General features: G+C 44.6%; 1 protein-coding gene and 1 long non-coding RNA gene across 12 annotated transcripts in view; both read left to right on the top strand.

The window, feature by feature from the left end:
* Nucleotides 1–16,628, top strand: part of ADGRF5 (adhesion G protein-coupled receptor F5) — a 99,390-nt gene that overhangs the window by 46,877 nt on the left and 35,885 nt on the right. For 8 of the 11 annotated variants that reach the window (XM_081828390.1, XM_081828391.1, XM_081828389.1 and 5 more), the window contains exons 2-4: nt 216–341; nt 7,100–7,154; nt 15,732–15,902. In XM_081828390.1, the coding sequence (XP_081684516.1) occupies nt 240–341; nt 7,100–7,154; nt 15,732–15,902 (328 nt within the window). In that variant the 5' untranslated portion in view covers nt 216–239. Of the gene's footprint in view, nt 1–215; nt 342–7,099; nt 7,155–15,129; nt 15,260–15,731; nt 15,903–16,628 lie in introns of those variants that run through there. The other 3 variants (XM_081828392.1, XM_081828394.1, XM_081828395.1) reach the window with 3 other exon arrangements.
* LOC145723007 (uncharacterized) lies at nt 7,162–12,407 on the top strand. Its single transcript, XR_014147705.1, has 2 exons — nt 7,162–7,434; nt 7,807–12,407. It is a non-coding gene; the product is annotated as an uncharacterized LOC145723007 (long non-coding RNA).

The raw sequence follows: 16,628 nt of genomic DNA, 5'->3' as shown, positions 1-16,628 counted from the left end.
GTCCTCCGTACAGGGCCGTCCCCAACCCCCATCCTTCCCAACCTGATCATTTACTCAGCCCCAGGTCTGGAGCAGAGACTGTTCTCTACAGTTGATACCTTCATGCTCCTTCCGTTCTCCTCTTTTTGTCGTGTGACCTTCGAAACGAGGTTTGCTAGTTCTCTCTATGTTTGATAAACAGATTCTATCTCTAAACTATCATATTTACATTTCAGGCAAAGCAACTCAATCCTAAAGAAATGAAATCCCCAAGGAGAACCACATTGTGCTTCATGATTATTGTGATTTATTTTTCCCAAGCTACATTGAACTTGAATTTAGAGTCTATTGTTCATCCCTTGGTGAGTACACCCATGTCTGCTATATTTTTCCTTGTCAAATTTTTCTGATTTCCTGGGAATGTCACAGACATAAATTGCTTAAAAAAATTTTTTTAGGGCCTTTGAGAAAATGTTGCAAATGTGGGGGAGGGGGTGAACATATACGGATATCAGTGTGTCTACCGGGCTACCACTTAGCATACTCTGACATCAGTGGTGCTCAAGGGAACATCCCCCAGCCTCCCACCTTAACTAAATGGCCACCTTTAAGTCTGAAACTCCACTCTGAAGCTGACAACAATGACTAAAAGGCAGATTGTGAGGCCTGGGCAGGACGCGCGTTCTCAAAGGATTCATTTAAAATTGAGCTTCAGGGAGCGCCTGGGTGGCTCAGTGGTTAAGCCTCTGCCTTTGGCTTGGGTCATGATCCCAGAGTCCTGGGATCGAGCCCCGCATCAGGCTCCCTGCTCAGCAGAGAGTTGGCTTCTTCCTCTCCCACTCCCCCTGATTGTGTTCCCTTTCTCGCTGTCTCTCTATCAAATAAATAAATAAATAAATAAATAAAAATAAATAAACTTGAGCATCAGACTAGAACACATTTCAGAAGGTGTGTGTGTGTCACAATCACAGACTGATAGAGTTCAAGGTGCCATAGATGTCATTTAAACTTTTTGCTGACAGATTATAAGATGGTTTTGTTTTGGCTTTGGGAAGTTCATAGAAGATTAGCTTAACGAAAGAGGGTGATAAATACTCCCTTACTCCTTATAAGAATTATTACCTATTCTTTCCTGGGGCCACCCCAGGCACCAGAGACAGGGCATGTTCCTGGTTATGAAATCTTGGGAAACTGATGGAATCCTGTGTCTCCGTTTCTTCACTTGCAGAATGATGATAATAGTGCTGATTTCCTGATTGCTAGGAGAATTAGATCAGTTAATATTTGTGAGACGCCTTAGAATAGTGCCTGGCACACAAGTTTTTTGCTATTATTATTTATTTGTCCCACTGTAATGGCATCTTTTGCTACCAATTTTTAAAAAAGATATCTAAGTGCTATTTTATTCTGTCACTATTATTGGTGCTTTATTGGTACTTTCTGGCATTATAGAATGTCACTTTTTGCTCTGCTTTGTACTTTTTAATTTCAATTCTTTGTCATCTATTCCGAGGATCAATCCTGGTTTTTTTGGTAAGATAGTTATTTATTTATTTACTTATTTAGAGCGCGAGCAGGGGGAGGGACAAAGGGAGAGGGAGAGAGAATCTCAAGCAGACGCTGCACTCAGTCCCGACTCGGGGCTCGATCTCATGACCCTGAGATCATGACCTGAGCAGAGACCAAGAGTCCGACGCTCAATGGACTGAGCCACCCAGACGCCTCCAATTCTGTTTTCATATTTGTGTTTGCCTGATCTTTGTTTGTTGTTTTTTGTTTAGGCTTTAATGTAGCACTTTGTGTTAATGGTTTTCTTATAAACAACATGTGCTTGAAGTTTTTTTTTTCTTTTAAACCAAACCTGAGTAAATCTGACTTTGATTAGGGGAGCATAAATGTATTCACATTTAATGTCATATATAAGAAGCTTGATCTTACTTCCAGGATTTTCTTTTATGACTTCATGCACTTCCTTCCTCTTTTCTGTTTTCGTATCTTTCATTTGACCTCGGTTTTCTTTGTCTTTTTCATTATTTCTCTCATGACTCGGGAGCTATATACCGTGTGTCTCTTCTCCCAAACTCCAGTGTGGGCTTCACCTTGTGTGACCATATGCGGCAGCTTGCTCAGATACATAGGAGAGAAACACACTTCCTGTGAATCCGCAGGGTCAGTGTAGAGCTCTAGTTACTCAGGCCTGTGGGGTGAAAGCTTGAGCATGAGATGATCTCAGCAGTGGGGTCAGCTGTACCTCTGTTCCAGACATGGCTGCAACTGTGCCCTCCCGCTATGCCAGTGTGGTCCTCCCTGTGGTGGCCCTTACAAAGCCCTTCCATCTGCCTGGGGGCAGAGGCTGGTCCAGGGATAAACCAGTGACTTCCCAAAGCTGCTGGTGGAGTTCAGACTCACCACCACAACCCCAAAGGGCCCCACTTTTCCTCTCTAGATCTGCCTTTGAGATACAATATCTTCATACAACCCAAAGACAGAAGACCCCCTCATTAGAGAGATGAACTTGAACCTGCCTCATCAGCTTATCCTGCCCTAAGCTGCTGCTCAGTTCCCAAGGCTGACCTTCTACCGTTTTAAATGCAACGTGTGGTAATGAGCTTTTAAAAACTTGTGGTAAACATGCACACAATTTACCATCTTAACCATTTTTAAGTATAGAGTTCAGTAGTCTTAAATAGATCCACATTACCATACAACCCATCTGCAGAACTTTCTCACCTTGCAAAACTGAAAATCAGGGGCACCTGGGTGGCTCAGTTGGTTTAGCGTCTGCCTTTGGCTCAGGTCATGATCCCAGGGTCCTGGGATCGAGCCCCGCATCAGGCTCTCTGCTCAGCAGTGAACCTGCTTCTCCCTCTCCTCCCTGCTTGTGCCCTCTCTCACTATCCCTGTCGCTATCTCTCTCTCACAAATAAATAAATAAAATCTTTAAAAAAATTCCTGAAAATCAATACCTATTGAACAACAACTTCTCATTTCTCCCTTCCCCCAACTCCTGGCAACCTCTACTCTACTTTCTCTCTATGACTTCGACTACTTTAAGTCCCTCATATAAGTAGAATCATACAGTGTTTGCCCTTACATGACTGATTTCACTTAGCATAATGTCCTAAAAATTTACCTATGTGGTAATAAGCATGAGAATTTCCTTCCTTTCTTAAGTCTGAATAATGATCCATTGTACGTATATCCCACGTTTTGTTTATCCATTATCCATTCATGGACACTTGGGTTGCTTTCTAGACTATTCTGAATAATAATGCAGCTCTGAGCATGCACGCACAAATATAGGGTGACAGGCTTTAAAAGTGTGGTAATGTAGCTTCTCAAACTTCAGTGTGTGCATTAACCCATCTGCACACCATATTAAGATGCAGATTTCAACTCAGGAAGTCTGGGGTGGGGCCTAGATGTGGCCTTTCTGACAGGCTGCCCTTGTTCTTGCTCCAGTGATGGCAAGGCTGTGGACCCTCAACCTCAGCATCATGGCTGAGTCTGAAGCCCGGCTCTGTTAGCTTTGGAAATTTCTTCATCAAGTTTCTTCATCTCCCTGACCCTGTCTCCTCTACATACTGTGAGAATAAATAGTATCTCCTTCACTGGTTTGTCGTGAGGGTTAGACGTTCTCATACACGAACGTACGCACAGTGACTAGCACAGAGCAAGAACTTCATATTTGGGGAGTTACTTTCACTGTGCTACTACAAATAAACCTGGGTTAGTATGCCTTTGTGAGGAGACATCCTGCCGAGAGCTTTGCTGAGACAATTATCTAACCGGAGGCAAAGATGGTAAATCGGGGATTCCAAGAAAAAGAGGAGTGAGTGACAGGGCCTTGGTGAGGAGGAGTGAGATCTGGCAACCTCCGGGGGCCTTCCGTGACCACCTTGCTTGTCATCCTGTTCCCTGGGATTATGTTTTCTACCCATAAAATGCCACCTCTCATTCCTGATGGATTGTCCATGCCCACCTCAGGCCCCCTCTCCACCCCCCATACACAATTATTTGAAAGTCATCATGTCCAAAAGGTGGGGCATTTCCTGGAATTGGTGACCTTGGGTCTTCCAGCTGAGACTTGGCCATAAGGAAATCCCCTTTGGACAGAGGTGGCCATTGTCCTCAGCTACTCATCTGGGTACCTCTACGTGGACAAGTAGAGGGAGGCCCCCTGGAGTTTCTGTTTTCTTGTCTGAAGTACATACTTCATTTGGCAAGACCTATGCTCCCCTGTGAGTTCTCCTCAGCACCCAATGTTTAAGAGAAAAGGCAAGTGCCAGAGTCACAAAGGTCCCTGAACTGAGGTCACATGAGGACTCAGAAGGGCAAGGATGGCCTCTGGTGAGCCCCACGCTGGCTGGACACACACGACTGCCAGAAACTGTCCAAGCCTCTGGTGTGCCTCAGGACATTACCTTCCATAATGTAAGACACTGAGCCTGAGAGTGAGTGAATGACTTTTCCAACTACGAAGCAGAGGAGGTGCTGGGATTTGGGGCTGGGTAAGACTAGCATTTGCCTTGTTGAACTCCAGGCCCCATGACCTGGCAGCCCCTCTTTTTGTACCTTCTCAAATCTGGCAGGGCCAAGGGTATTCACCATCATCACCACCGCCACTAGGGAACTCATCGGAGACTTGATCACTTTCAGTGTTTCTCCTCCATTTTCCCCAAAGGTTGCAGGGCTTAAAATAAACAAATAGGTTATTCTCACAAGAAGATGTGCATCCTTACTGGACAACAGGGGCACTAGGTGATAGAGCTGCAGGAGTGCACTTTGCAGAGATGTCCCCTGACACTGACAGATAATCACCATCAGGATGCAGAAAATAGCTAAAAAGTAGCATTTCTTGAAAGATGGCCTCATGTTCAAAAGGCGGTGAAGAGTGGATGGAGAAGACTTCCTGGTGGCTCCCCCACTCCCTGCCCCTGGCCCCCAGGGAGGATGGATGCAGGAATGCAGCGGAAGACCCTTTCCTTCTGCCTAGGCACAGAGCCAAAGCAGGCTCCAGGGGAAGCTGGATAGGAACAAGCCCTATGCATTGACTTTGCTCCTTCTTGGTTCCTGTGTATTTAAGTATGGCTAAAATAAGCCCACTGCAAACAAAATAGCATTTGGGCTTCTAAAATTCCAATTGTCATGCATCATTCCTCTCTTTGTTGCTTCAGGAACATTGATGAACTGTCAGGTACACGGCCCCTCTACAGATTCTTATGGATGTAAAAACTGTCATCGAAAGGAAGGAGGGGATAGGAGGAGGCGACAGAGAAAGAGAAAGGGTACTGGGTAAGAGACACTGGGGCACTGAGACAGACCCAGTTTCCTGGGGTATCTCCTGATAAGATCACTCCTTGCCTGTATGGACAAGTGCAGACTCTGGAGCCAGGCTAACTGAGTCTGAGTCCTGGTTCTGCCCTTAAAGGCTGTGTGAGCTTAGACAAGTCATTTAACTTCCCTGCAACTGTGCTTTCTCATCAGTGAAATGTGGGTAATAATAGTGTCTATGTCTTAGACAGTCATGAGGATTAAATACCTAAGCACACATCAAGTACTTAACAGTGCCTGGCACAGAGGTATTGGATATCTCTCAAGAATTATTATTTTGGGGGCTCCTGGTTGGCTCAGTCGATTAAGCATCTGCCTTTGGCTCAGGTCATGATCCCAGGGTCCTGGGATCGAGTCCTGCATCGGGGGGTCTGCTCAGCAGGGAGCCTGCTTCTCCCTCTCCCTCTGCCACTACCCCCTGCTTGTACACTGTTTCTCTCAAATAAATAAATAAATAAAATCCTTAAAAAGAGAATTATTATTTTTATCATTGTTATGATGAGAGAGAACTAGAAACTAATGGTAGACATCACAGATGGTAGAACGAGCTCAGACTCAGGTGGTGTTCATAAGTATTTTTGGAGTTCGTGGTAAGGGACACACCCCAAAGGGTAGGGGATGTCTGGCTCTTCTATTGAACCTTGAAGGGAGTTTGCATTGAGAAGCACATCCTAGCAGAGATGAGCTAGGAAGCCCAGGTCAGGTCAAGGTCTGGTTACCAGCTGCAGAATTGGCAGTAATCCTAATAGCAAAGCCAGTCAAAGTCAGTTCTTAAACAAAGAAGTTGCATGATACCAGGGGAAGAGCTTCATAGAGACGAAGTAAATGGCAGTGTTTGGACAAAGCGGTCCATGTGAATGGTGCCCCCAGAACAGTGTGATGCTTGGTCCCAGAATAGCACTTAACTATGTTACCAGAATATTCTCAGTGCTTTACATTTGTTAATCATTTGATCTTTCTGACAACCTCGTGAGGTAGCCTATTTTTATCCCTACATTATAGAGGAGTGCTGCAGCACAGAGAGGTTAAATAACTTGCCCCAGGTCACACAGCCATTTTATAGCAGAGCTAGGATTTGAACAATGCCTGCAGAGTCCTTGCTCTTAACTATTATCCTATATGATACAATTCAACTTTATTAGAGACTAACTATGTGTCACATGACAGTTCATTTAATTCTCATAAACGTTCTATGGGGCCACTAATATTATTCTATTTTACTGAAAAGAGAACTGAGGCTCAGAGAGAAGTTCCTGAAGGTCACATAGCTTGTACCCAGCCTTGTACTCAGGCAGTCCGACTCTAGAGCTAGCTCTCACAGCCCCTGCCACAGGAAGCAGCAATAGAACCATCCAGGAGAAAAAGGACCAAAGGAGGAGAAAATGATTTCTAAGCATGCACAATCTAAACAGCTAATGCCACAGAAAGATTGGGGTGGGGGCAGGCTGAGTGCTTGTCTAAAAGGTCACTGGAATGACTCAGTCTGAGGCAGAGAGCACAAGTTAAGAACACCATAATTATTTGTATTTCTTGACCTGACTCAAACTGCAGGAACTTGCAGAGACTCAGATATGGTGATCTAGGGCTTGGCTCCTGGGTCTAGAGAGTGATCTCTAAAACGTGAACACCAGTGCACATTATAGAGTACCTGCCATCCACAGGGCACGATGGTGCTCACTGGGATCCGAAGCCCTCAGCTCAGCTCTGACATTTCGGGGCATGTGAGCAGAAAGCCATGGAGAAAAGGCACCTCTAACGCTGACAGTTTCCTAAAACATTCTTTCAGATTCTCCGTGAACATGAACCAGCAGGGAAGGAGCTACTAAGGCAAAAACGAGCAGGTATGTAACCTCTTTGGTTGGCAGTTTCTTCTAGCAAGTCTGATCAAATGACATTTGCTGTAACTTTTCAAAGCCTGCGATCCACGTAATTCAGTCTCCAGGTGCATCAAGGTTTGATTTCTAGAAGTAATTACAAGGGAACTCCATTCCCTACTCTACCTAGTAACATTTGGTGGATCTTAGCAACACATTAGCTCCTCACTTCCCCCCTCACCTCTCTCCACAGATCCCGAAGAGTCTGTTCCCAATGGCTCTCTCCTCAGCTCCCTACTTCCTCGTGGTAATCTTTCGAAAACACCAATCTGATTCCACTGTTTCCTTGCATAAAATCTTTTACGGGCTCCCAGTTGCCTTGAAGAGAAAATCCAATCACCTGCTCGAGTCCTACCAGATGCTGCATGATCTCCCCACTTGTTCTCCTTCTGTTTCCTTTCACATGGTAGCTGCCCCACTCACCACCCCACTTTGTTGTCTGGGGTACTCCAACCTAAGTCTCCATTCACTCGGACTCCTGCCATGTAAGGCTTTCCATTGATGCTCCAGACAGGGAGGGGTTGCTTCTCTGGGTTCCCACTGCCCTTGTTACATTCCCAGAGCATAAGATTTGTCTCAATGCATTATAATTATTTTACTTCCTGTTTGTCATCCCCAGGAGACAGGAGTTCTCTCGAGCCCTCTTCATCCCTGTAGCCTGGCATCGAGCCCAGTTTCTCAGTAAATGAGTGAACAAATAAAGAGAGTGTATGTCCCTGTCACAGCTGCCCCTTTGTGAGTTGAGGATACGTTCCTATCGCGAAAAGTCCTCTGCCTTAGTGTCTGTACCAACTCTGGAGAAGGTAGAACTTCTTAACCTTTAGGGTTATGACTGAATCATGTCCAAGCATGCCGTGGCTTGGTCTGTTCAGTTTTGTGGTCCACAAGGGTCAAGAAGCTGCCAAAGATAGCGGGCTTTCCCTTAGGCCAGCATAAACGTGTCCATCCATTAGAGCCTTCCAGAAGGGCAACCAGCTCCAACTTTGCCCATTGCTTGAAATGACAATTTGATCATATTTTATTGAGGTCTCAAAATGTTCATTGGAAGGTCGTACTTTCATTTTTTTCTTCTTTTGCCTTTCTTTTCTTTCTTTTCTGCTTTAGCTTTGTTTTATATCCTTACAGACCCTCGCTCTCCCACTCCCCTCCTTCCCTGAAGCGATCTGAAGCACACAGACAGCACTTTCCGTGCTTTTAAACAAGCATCAGGACATCGACTCCAGTCCCTGAGTCCTCTTGCAGGCTGTGATAGGAACAGAGCTGGAGATGTCCCTGTTCGGTATTCTGAAAGACTTTTCTTTTTAAAATCAGACTATTTGTGGGTGAGTTCTAGCTCCAGGCTTCTGCCAGGCTCTTGCTGGCCTCAGACTTCCAGCTTCCTCGGGGACAGTTGGTGACTGTAGAGTTATAAAAGGAACGTCTTCCTGTCCTTCCGGGCCCGGCTGCTTATGACCCGTGGTGACATTGTTAGAGGTTAGCCTTTGGGAAGGAAACCACTTCTACATCTAAGGATTTGACGCTCCAAAATTTTCCAGATGTGCTTTCATTAAAAACAATCATAATGATGATAAATTACCATAAAAACCTGTTTTCCATTTATTATACACAGTCCTCTGTGCTCTTGGCCTCTGGAGTCATTTTGGAAGTGTTAATCACTCAAGCCATCATCTTCAGAAGATGGATTGGCTTTGGTACTTTTACAAAATCACCAAAGAAATGGCCATGGAAAGAGCCAGGCGCTAGACCACACAGAGCTGGGATGTGAGTTGCAATAGACAGCGCTGCTCTCCAGGAAAGCCGTGAAAGAAACCAACAGAAGAGTTACATTCAGCGGATGTCTTACAGAGGTGTCTGTGTTCTGCTCACTGTATTAGTTAAGTGAGGCGATAGGATTAAGCTTTGATTTTCAGGGTGATATCTCCTTTCATATATATATTCATCCCCTCCTTCTGGGGACTTAATGCCAGAAAGGGACAAAGTTTCCAAGAGAAAGAGGATTCTCAAAAGGAATGTCCTTTTGAGGCACTGGATCAGATCTTTAGGGTTTGGGATCGAATCACCTTTAAAAGTAGGGTCAACACTCATTTATGCTCAGAGCACTTATGGACTTCTTCCTAAGTTACTTTGGTCAGCTATATAGCTTCACTGGGCCCTTGGTACACACACACGTACATATATGTATATTATACATATATCACATACATATCACACGCACAGACACAGACATACATATGCATACAAATATATATATGAGTTATTACTTTACAAGGTTGTTAAGATTAAATAACATTATGTATATATTATTTAATTGTTATTAGGGTTATCTAGAGGTTTATTTGATTTTGGGTTGTTTTTTTTTTTAATTAGAAACACAGATTTATTTATAAAAATAACATTGCATTTGAAAGAGCCTGAAATATTCCGGGTACAGAGAAAGTCCCATATAACCACTGAAGGCAGGAGGAGGAATGCCATAAGATGCAAGTTAGTGTTTTTGGAAAACTATTTCAGAATTCTATTGGGGAAGAGAAGTCTGCACAAAAACCCAGAAGCCAGAGGCCAGAATCAGGGTGGATCTGCCAGTTAGAGCAGAGAGGCTTCTGGGGAGCAGAGGGAAATAAGAATGGGACAGAGCATCCAGTTATGTCCCGATTACACTAGGAGGTGGATTCTCGATCATCTGAAAGGCTGGCACAGAGGAGGAACTGATGGAAACCGTCTGAAGTGGCCGAGTGAAGAAGTCAGCGCTCGGGAGTCCAGCGAGGAGGCTCAGCAGTGTGGACCATCACTGGCCCTGGCCCCTCGAGGGAAATAGGAAAGGAGAAAGGGGAACGCTTGTGAAAGATACTACGAGAAGTGGATCAAAAGGACTTGGAGACAGCTTTGACGTGGGGTGAAGGGTAGCAGTGATCCTTGTGACACTCTGTGAGCTCACAGACCTGGGCGTCTGGGGGATGTGGAGACCAGAGGTAGAACCCGGAGTTGGAATGGAAATCTTATCTTGGAGGTTTGCCAGTAAACTCCAAATTTAGTCTTAAGGGTAATCTTCCTAGGGGGGTGAGAGCAGAAGTTTCTTATTGGTTAGCAGTAACTCAAATGTGTTCTCTAGGTCACTTTGTGAAGTTGTCCATGCCAGGTTTCCGAGCTTCGTTGGGAATGTTCTTGGGCCCTGGGCGGAAGTCCTCATGGGTTCTTCTTTGGCTTCAAAAGGAATGGCTGATAGCAGACATATTTTCGAGAAAGGGAGATCCGGGTGTCCTATCCTTGTGCTGGAGGCGCTTAATGTTCATACTTACCTAGTGAGAGAATTGGGTTGTTGGCTGCCAGTGTGGGGATCTCGATCTTTCTGCAGAACTGGCAGCCTCAGCATGTGCTGGCCCTTTTTCATCCAGGTCCAGGAAATGCTGTGCATTTTCCAGGTTGAGGAACAGATTTGGGGGTTTTTGCGGCCTTAATCTTCCTTATGATAGCATGTGGCATTTAGTGTACTAAGCAGGTGGAGATGGTAGCCGAGAAAGATGACAAGGTGCTCTCAGCCTGGTGTCTGGGTTTGGTTTTAGGGTTGACCTTCCGTGTGTTGGGAGTACTTCTTGCTTTTAATTTCTGATCAGTGTGGTGTGTCTGTTTAACCATCTCAAAGGTGAGACCTGATTGGAATAGCATTAGCTTTTCTTGACCTACCAGCAGACATCTGCATGTCATATAACCATCACATTTATCATAATTCATATTCTTATTTCTACCTGCTATTTCAGACTGGTTACTATAAGCTAGACAATTTGCTAGGGGTCTCCACATCAACTTCCTAGCATCAGTTCTGCAAAAAATATATTACCGCTGTTTTACAGATGGCAAAGTGTGGCTCACAAGGTTAAATGGCTTGCCCAGGAAAGAAGGTATTCCACCCCACCTGCACTCTGGCTCCAGAATCCATGCTCGTGATGCAGAGTTCTAGTTTTCAACACGTGTTTCTGGCTCTTGCCCGTGAGATTCCAGTCCGTGATTATTAGAACAGCTTTGTAGGGTAAAGAGTAAGGAGCACTGCCTTCATCTTAGCAGGAAAAGAATTTTATATGGGACTGACTTTGATGACTTGGGTATATGACAAACTAGTAGAATTGATTACTTTCTCCAGGCTTTACAGCCCAGTGTTCCATGACACACTGTGCCGCCCATGCTCCCCTCCATTGACACCTGCCAGTGATCCCCAGCCTGGGGTTCTGGTAGTTTTCCCCTTGCCTGAACATGATCCTCTGACTGTCTGCTGACAATGGTACAATAGGATACAGGTGCTGCTGTCAAATTTCTACCTACTAGAACATATTAAGAAACAAGTGGAAGAACAGGCATCTTTTTTTTTTTTTTTTTTTTTTTTTTTACACATACAAATGTTTATTAGCAAACAGGAACTAAGACAGTTTTGCAACCTAGAACAGGCATCTTTTAATATTTACCTGCTACAGGACTAAGGGTGAGAACAACAGAGCCAAATCTTCAGTGATAAAGAAGCCTTGTCCCTTTGGGGCAACAGAAAAATCACATCAACCTCATTTGTCTTGCGTGAAGTCAGCAGGCTTCGTTCTTTTGCAGGTGGGAGATTAATTTACACATAGACTTAGGCTCCAACTTCTGAGAAGCCAAAATTCCCATTAGAGTGGCCCGGCAAAAATAAGATTGTTTGCTTAAACAGCTGTGCTTAAGACCCAGAACTACTGGTCTCAGTTTGTGGCCAACTTTCCAGAAATGTCTCTTTAAGATAAGTGCAGTGTGGCGGGCAGCGATTTCTGGGAAAGGAGAGGGGAAATCCTGGCTGGTCTGTGTCTCTGGGCCTGCCTATAGGCTCCGTCCGTGACACGGATGACACCTGGAATGTGCTGGGGGCACCGGTGAGTCAGAAAAGTTCAGGCAAACAACACCAGGCCACAGGAGCCCGAGAAAAAGCAAACACGTTAAACTCTGGAATCAGATGGTCCGGAGGCAGCCGAGGAGGAGCACGGAAGGGCCTCTTGGGGACACATTCACACAGAGGTGCGAAAACCTCCCTCTGTTCCTCCTGAGTCCCTTGTAGCCTGGAGCAAGACCAGGAACATCATTCTCCCCAGCTCTGAAGTCCTCGGATTTGGGAGAGGCCAGGCGAGCAGGATTTGGCATTTTTTATCCCAAACTGTGGGCGGAGTGTGCCTCCGGTCCCATCCACAGGCGGGTCACACTGACACCTGAGCAGCTGAGCTACTTTCCTTAAAGTCAGACCCTCGCCCTGCGGCCGTACAGGGACGGGAGGCCCGGTGGCAGCTCCGTGTGTCTTGCCTTTGGGGCTGAGACACTGGAGACGAGAAGGAATGACCCGGATCGGGAGGGGCATCTTCTTGCCGTTCCTCCGACGAGCTGTGGAAATCCGCTGTCTCAGGGCTTTTGTGCTTATTTTCTCTTCCTGGGGGAGGAGTCCCCGAATATCCACAGGGCAACTCCTCATTTCATTTGCATCTTTGCTCAGCTTTTACTGCTTTAGAAAGGTCTTGTCTAACCATTCTACAAAAAAATCCCTCAACATGCCTGCAGCTCTGTTTTCTTACCCTGCTTTATTGTCTCCATGCCCTTCAGAACTGCCCAACACTGAAGTTTCAACTTACTTTTACCTCCCGCATGAAGATGGACGATCCATGGAAGTAGAGCTTTGCCTCTTTTATTTACCCCATGTCCCCAGCACCTGGCACAGTGCCTCAATAAACAGTAAAGTTACTGTGAATCAATAAATCAATAAATGAAAGCACAAGTGAATCAACCTAGCAAGACAATGTCAAAATCCATGAGCGCCGTGGATTTTCTTCTCTAGTGGAGGTCCCACACCCATACCGGTCTCTAGGGAGAAGTGCCGTTCAGGTGGAAGGTTGTTCTGAAACTTCTTTAGAAGTTGAAAAACATAAAAGGTAGATGAGGGGAAGAGGTTCTTGGAGGCTGGTACTTTCATTACAGTTGCACAAATCCCCTAGAAGAGAATTTGTTAAAGTCACAGGAAGTGATGTTACGTATGTTAAGCTTTTGGCTCAGCTCCTTGTAAGGTCTCACCGGAAGGACCGCCTTGGTTTCAGTGGGGAATGAGGACATCGGTGAATCACCATGTGCTTCCCAGGCACATGTTTGTCCTGCAGTTATGTCTGAAAAGAACACAGAGAAGTGGGCTCAGAGATGAGCAGTAGGAATGGCACTCAGGCAGGGGCGGATGCCATGCTGGGGTCAGAACCTGGGATGCAACAGCGCAGATGATGAAGTGGGGGACGTGGGATTGTTATTGACTTCACTCTTCTAAAAAGCCCTACCGTCTAGGATATCCTGTTTACATTCATGGGAGGACATAGACTGCCTACGGCAAAGAGAATCTTGGAGCTGAATCCACTGGAGGGTACAAGCATGGCTGCATTAATTTTCAGGAAAAAGAATGCGCTCCAAGGCAGACATTCCTTGTAAATATCATGCAGCCACCGTCCTCACAGATATTCCCAGCAGGCCCCATACCGTGTCTAGGGTTAGGATCACATAAATGAAGATTAACAGTTCTTCCAGGAAGCTTGTTTTCATCACAGAATCATTGGAGAATCAGAAAGAAAACAGGAAATTTGAGGCATTGCCATGGTATCATGACAGACTGTGCTTCTGCACCGGGTTTTAAAAGTCACTTTGTTCTACTTGTAATTACATTTTTATAAGCAGGAAATATACCTTAAGATATATTCTTAATTTTAAGAAAATTGGCAAAGACTTTCTTTTCACAGTTTGAGTTAATTGCAGCAAGTTGAATGATGCATGTCAGAATGAAATAATTCTCAGAAAGATTGATGAATAAAACCAACCTTCTAAGACATAGTTTATCACTATAAGTAAACAGATATTACAGCTTTCTACAACAAAAATTTATTCATTGGCATTTCCCATCACAAACTTACTCTATTTTAGTGCTTCTCATCAATATTCCTTGGGAAATTTTAAACAAATCTGGCAATATTGTGGGAAAATTCTTTGCCCTTTTAGAAAACAGACCTAGAATTTTAATTTATGGCAAAATATACATCATACTTCCAGATTTGACTTAAATTTTAAAATAATAGTTTTGTAAGTATTCACTAACCTTTTCCTTATTTGACTGACAAGATAGAATAAGCCACAACTTGTCTTCTCAATTCATCTGTGTAAAAAATTCTCCTAGTCTTTGAAGGTTCATCATGAGCTATGAAACTAGCCCTTGGCTTCTGCTCCTGTTATGTATTTCAGCCAAGAATGAGCCAAAGATTCTGGCAGTGACAGAAAGGTGAATGTGTAGCCCCCTCAGGAGGGTCACAATTTCAAAAAGAACTGACTGGGCACACATTTATTATGTGGTGAGCTCCATGCCAGATGGAGTAAAGCCATGAGAACTGAAAGAAATAGTTCCTGCCCTTGAGAAGCTTGCAACTAGTGAACCAGACATGATGTAATACAGAAAACTATGAAAGAATATTCTGGTATATACTGTATATTGTCTGGCTTGCCTGTGGTGGGTATGTGTTGGACATCAAATGCATCTAGGATGCCAGACAGTCAGTCAGCCTGGAGACAATTTGGAAAGGCAATGAAGAGCTGGAGATTTGTGAATTTTGCTTTCATTGAGTACCTATCATGTTCTGGACACCAGAGATACACAGTAAGAACTAAGAGCCCTTGCTGTGTGCGTAGGCGAAGAGCAAAAGGGAATTAACTGGATGACTTTTCCCGGAGGTCTTCAAGCCATGCATAGTACAGATCTCAAAATGCACGCATGTCAAGTGAATGGTGTTGGAAACACACTGACTCATTCCTCTGAGTCAGGACCATGGCTTTATTGTTTAGACTGTTGCCAAGGTCCCCCTGCTAGGTCTCCCTGCTTCTATTCTTGCCCCTTCCGGTCCAGTTTCAACACAGCAATCCTTGACCTTGGACACCAAGGAGGGTGAGAGAACGGAGAGGAAGGACAAGTCTTGAACTTAGCCTGTGAATCTCTCAAATGGCCAGAGACCACTACACTGAGACCAGACAAATCGGTTGCCTTCCTCCATTAAATGGTAAAGTTATGGGGCACCTGGGTGGCGCAGTTGGTTAAGCATCCAACTCTTAGTCTCGGCTCAGATCCTGAGATCAGGGTCCTGAGATCAGGGTCATGAGATCGAGCCCCGTATCGGGCTCTGCACTCAACTCAGAGTCTGTTTAAGATTCTCTCTCTCTCTCTCTCCCTTTCTCTATGCCCCTCACCCCCACTTTCTCTCTCTCTCTCTCTCAAATAAATAAATAAATCTTTAAAAGTAAATAAATAAATAAATAGTAAAGTCATAGAGAGGGAACACCATGAAGGGGATGTTTGGTGGTATAAACTGACAAGCTTCTTTTTCTCTAAAAAGGTTCATTAGAAATCCCTTAAGGTTGACATGTCCAGCATTCACATAGTCCCGTTACTGCCTTTAAATGTTGAACTGTCTGCGATGGTCCCTCTCTGCCACCCACAGTGAGTTCTCACAGCTTCCTGTGCTTTCCTTTCAGTAGCCTCGAGTAGCCCAGCAGCTGAAGAGTACATCGTTGATGTGGAGATCAGTTTTGAAAATGCCTCCTTCCTGGAGCCTATCAAAGCTTACTTGCACAGCCTCAGTTTCCCAATTCAAGGGAATAGCACTGACCAAGCCACCAACATTTTAAACATTGAGGTGACAACAGGTGAGTCAAAGACCCATTGCTTCAGAACAGAGGGTGGGGTATATCAGGAGAAAGGCTGTCTGCACTCCTTACTATTAGAGCAGATTGTACTTAGTCGGCAAGTGAAATGACCCAAAAAGGCCTGAGGTATGATTTTATGACTTCATAGCATTCCAGAATGAAGCCCCTATTGGCAAACTCTGCAGCCAGTTTCCTTATTTCAAATGGTGGCCAAATGTTTGCTTGGTGGTTTGTGTATTGGTTGTCACAAAATATGTCCCAAGATACTGCCAGGTCCTTCATGACCAACTATGGGGTTCCATTCCTCTGGGTAATCAGTGGGTACAGCAAGGACTGGTTCAGGTATTAATAAGTGGCAAGTTCCCTTCATTCTGGCATCATAGGTCAAGAAATAGGAACCAGGTACATGCCTGGATTGGAAGCAAGACATAATATAGAAACCCCCAGGCTATGGGATTGGACTTCCTGGTCACTGCCTCCCTTTTGAGGTTATGCTAGGTGTCCTACTTCTCAGACACCATCACCTGGAAAGCTATAATAGGGGACTTCCCCCTTGTCCTAAACAAAGTTATTGTCTTGCAGGCACTAACAGATGTTGGATTTTATGATTCTAAAATGGAGGCAAGCATAAAATTCTTGTTTTTCAAAAATTTTTTTGAATTCTCAAATTTCAAATAGTCATCAATATCATCTATGCATTCCAATTTTTTATTCTTTTTTTTTTTT

This window comes from Leptonychotes weddellii, chromosome 8 (assembly GCF_054177405.1).
Source record: "Leptonychotes weddellii isolate Sample4059 chromosome 8, ASM5417740v2, whole genome shotgun sequence".
Lineage (NCBI taxonomy): Eukaryota > Metazoa > Chordata > Mammalia > Carnivora > Phocidae > Leptonychotes > Leptonychotes weddellii.
The sequence above is the reverse complement of the archived record's forward strand: the minus strand, read 5'-3'. Positions and strand labels throughout refer to the sequence as shown.